General features: G+C 50.1%; 1 protein-coding gene across 1 annotated transcript; it reads left to right on the top strand.

Moving 5' to 3' along the window:
- Positions 1-401: 401 nt before the first annotated feature.
- On the top strand, positions 402-1,793 carry TEOVI_000379100 (uncharacterized protein; the record flags this gene model as incomplete). The annotated part of the gene is made up of 1 exon (XM_067226638.1): positions 402-1,793. The coding sequence occupies one exon, from the start codon at positions 402-404 to the stop codon at positions 1,791-1,793; it is 1,392 nt and encodes a 463-aa protein (XP_067082739.1).
- Between the last annotated feature and the right edge of the window lie 22 nt (positions 1,794-1,815).

The raw sequence follows: 1,815 nt of genomic DNA, 5'->3' as shown, positions 1-1,815 counted from the left end.
CTTGGCTTCCCCCGATGATACGGGTTACTGGACCCTGGCACCACGTTGAGGTGGCCGCCATCGCCAGGGAACTGTTTTAACATGTACCAACACAGACGATATTTCTACAAAATATCACAAACATAGAATCACGGCTAAGAAGACTGTAAGAAATAGAAATATATACGTTATTACAAAGATTGTAATTGAAAAATCTAATTTGTTAAAAGGAAAAATTTAGGCGTCGGTGTCCGACATGGGATTTCCGAAGACTGTGCTCAGTTTAACTAACTTCTCAACAAAAAAACCGTAGGACCAGACCTGCTCAAGGCCGATTACACCGGCCGCTAACTAGCACATCACCGACGCTACAACCTGCATTTCAAAACAAGAACACTTCTTTCCACATTGGTAGATAACCTATGACAAGCACGGTGGCGTCAAGGTTCACAACCTTACTAGCAGTCTTCTTAATCAGCACCCCATATGGCGAGGTTGAAGCAGACCCTTCCAAAGACCTGCTGCAGAAGATCACATCCCCATGCAGCGAAGTAAGATTTCTTAAAGGGATACGGGCGGATCTACAACAACGGCTTGACAACAGCTATCAGCAGCTGAATGACTTGATAGATGACGCGGCTTTACTAAAGCTGGCAGCAGCGACCTATAGGACAACAAAGCAAGCAGCCCAGTATCAGGCCCTTGAAGCGCTAGCGCTGGCGAGGTTGGCAGAACATAAGGAAGGGCTTAAAGGCCGCCGCAAAGCCTGGCAAAATGCTATCCAAGTGATAGATACGCGAATGGGGCACCTAACGCTTTTGGCAGTCACAGACTTGCTGAGCACAACGCCACCGTCAGGCACGGCAACCAGCGCAGCAGAAAGCAGCTACTTAACAGAAGGGTCAGCCGGCGCCTGCACAGTGTCCATACCAGCATCGCCACCCAAGGCCGACACGTGCCCGGACGCACCCGACGAAGCGATCCTGGACGGCGCAGCACAGCACCTAGACACTTACAAAACCCTAACACTTGTACACGACGACCAGCTCAAACGGCCGGAGCTGAAAATCAAGGCCATAGCAAAGGGCAACGTCGCCGGCGACCCAAGCACACGAAAGAACGCGCACATATGCGGGACTTTCGTCAACCCAGGCTCGGTAACGTCAGCGGTAGGTGTGCACACTGTGACGCCCACACAGCCGGACCACAAAACGGACGCCACAGTGAAGTTCACCACAACAACCTCAACCGACGACTGCGCACAACTCAGCAGCAATGACACCAAAAACCTGCTACAAACTACAGACAAAGTAGCGGCGGCGATTTGCCATGGCGCGCGCCAAAAGCCAACGGCTGGCAAAAAAGTAACGACGACTACTTTGGCCGCCCTCACGACCGACCCGAACATGCAGCAAATAGCAATAGCCCTTCAACCAGACAAATATCCACCAAACAAAGAAGTAGAAGACAAGAAGCAGGCTGTAAAATCTCTGTTAGGCGATAGCGACACAACGGTAAGCGAACTTTTTCTAAAAACAGTACGCGCCAACCCAGTAAGCTACAAAATAGCAGGAACAGATACCTCCGAACCCCTAAGGTCACTCGCAAGCGGCAGCAAAGTGGGCCAGGCGGCAGCCACACTATACACCAAATATGCCAAACAAGGCGCCATCTGCAGCCCGGCAACCGCAGAAACTGGCAAAGCAGCTCTTAAATGCTCAGAAAAAACTAAGAAAGATGAATGTCATGAACCTTGCGAATGGAAAGGAACAGAAAAAGATGGAAAGTGTGAAACTAAAGGAGGAGAAGAGTAGTGAAAGCGGAAAATGATGGAAA

Source organism: Trypanosoma equiperdum (assembly GCF_001457755.1).
Source record: "Trypanosoma equiperdum strain OVI genome assembly, contig: ctg_818, whole genome shotgun sequence".
NCBI classification, from domain to species: domain Eukaryota; phylum Euglenozoa; class Kinetoplastea; order Trypanosomatida; family Trypanosomatidae; genus Trypanosoma; species Trypanosoma equiperdum.
Note: the sequence above shows the minus strand (reverse complement) of the source record. Positions and strands in the feature narration are given on the sequence as shown.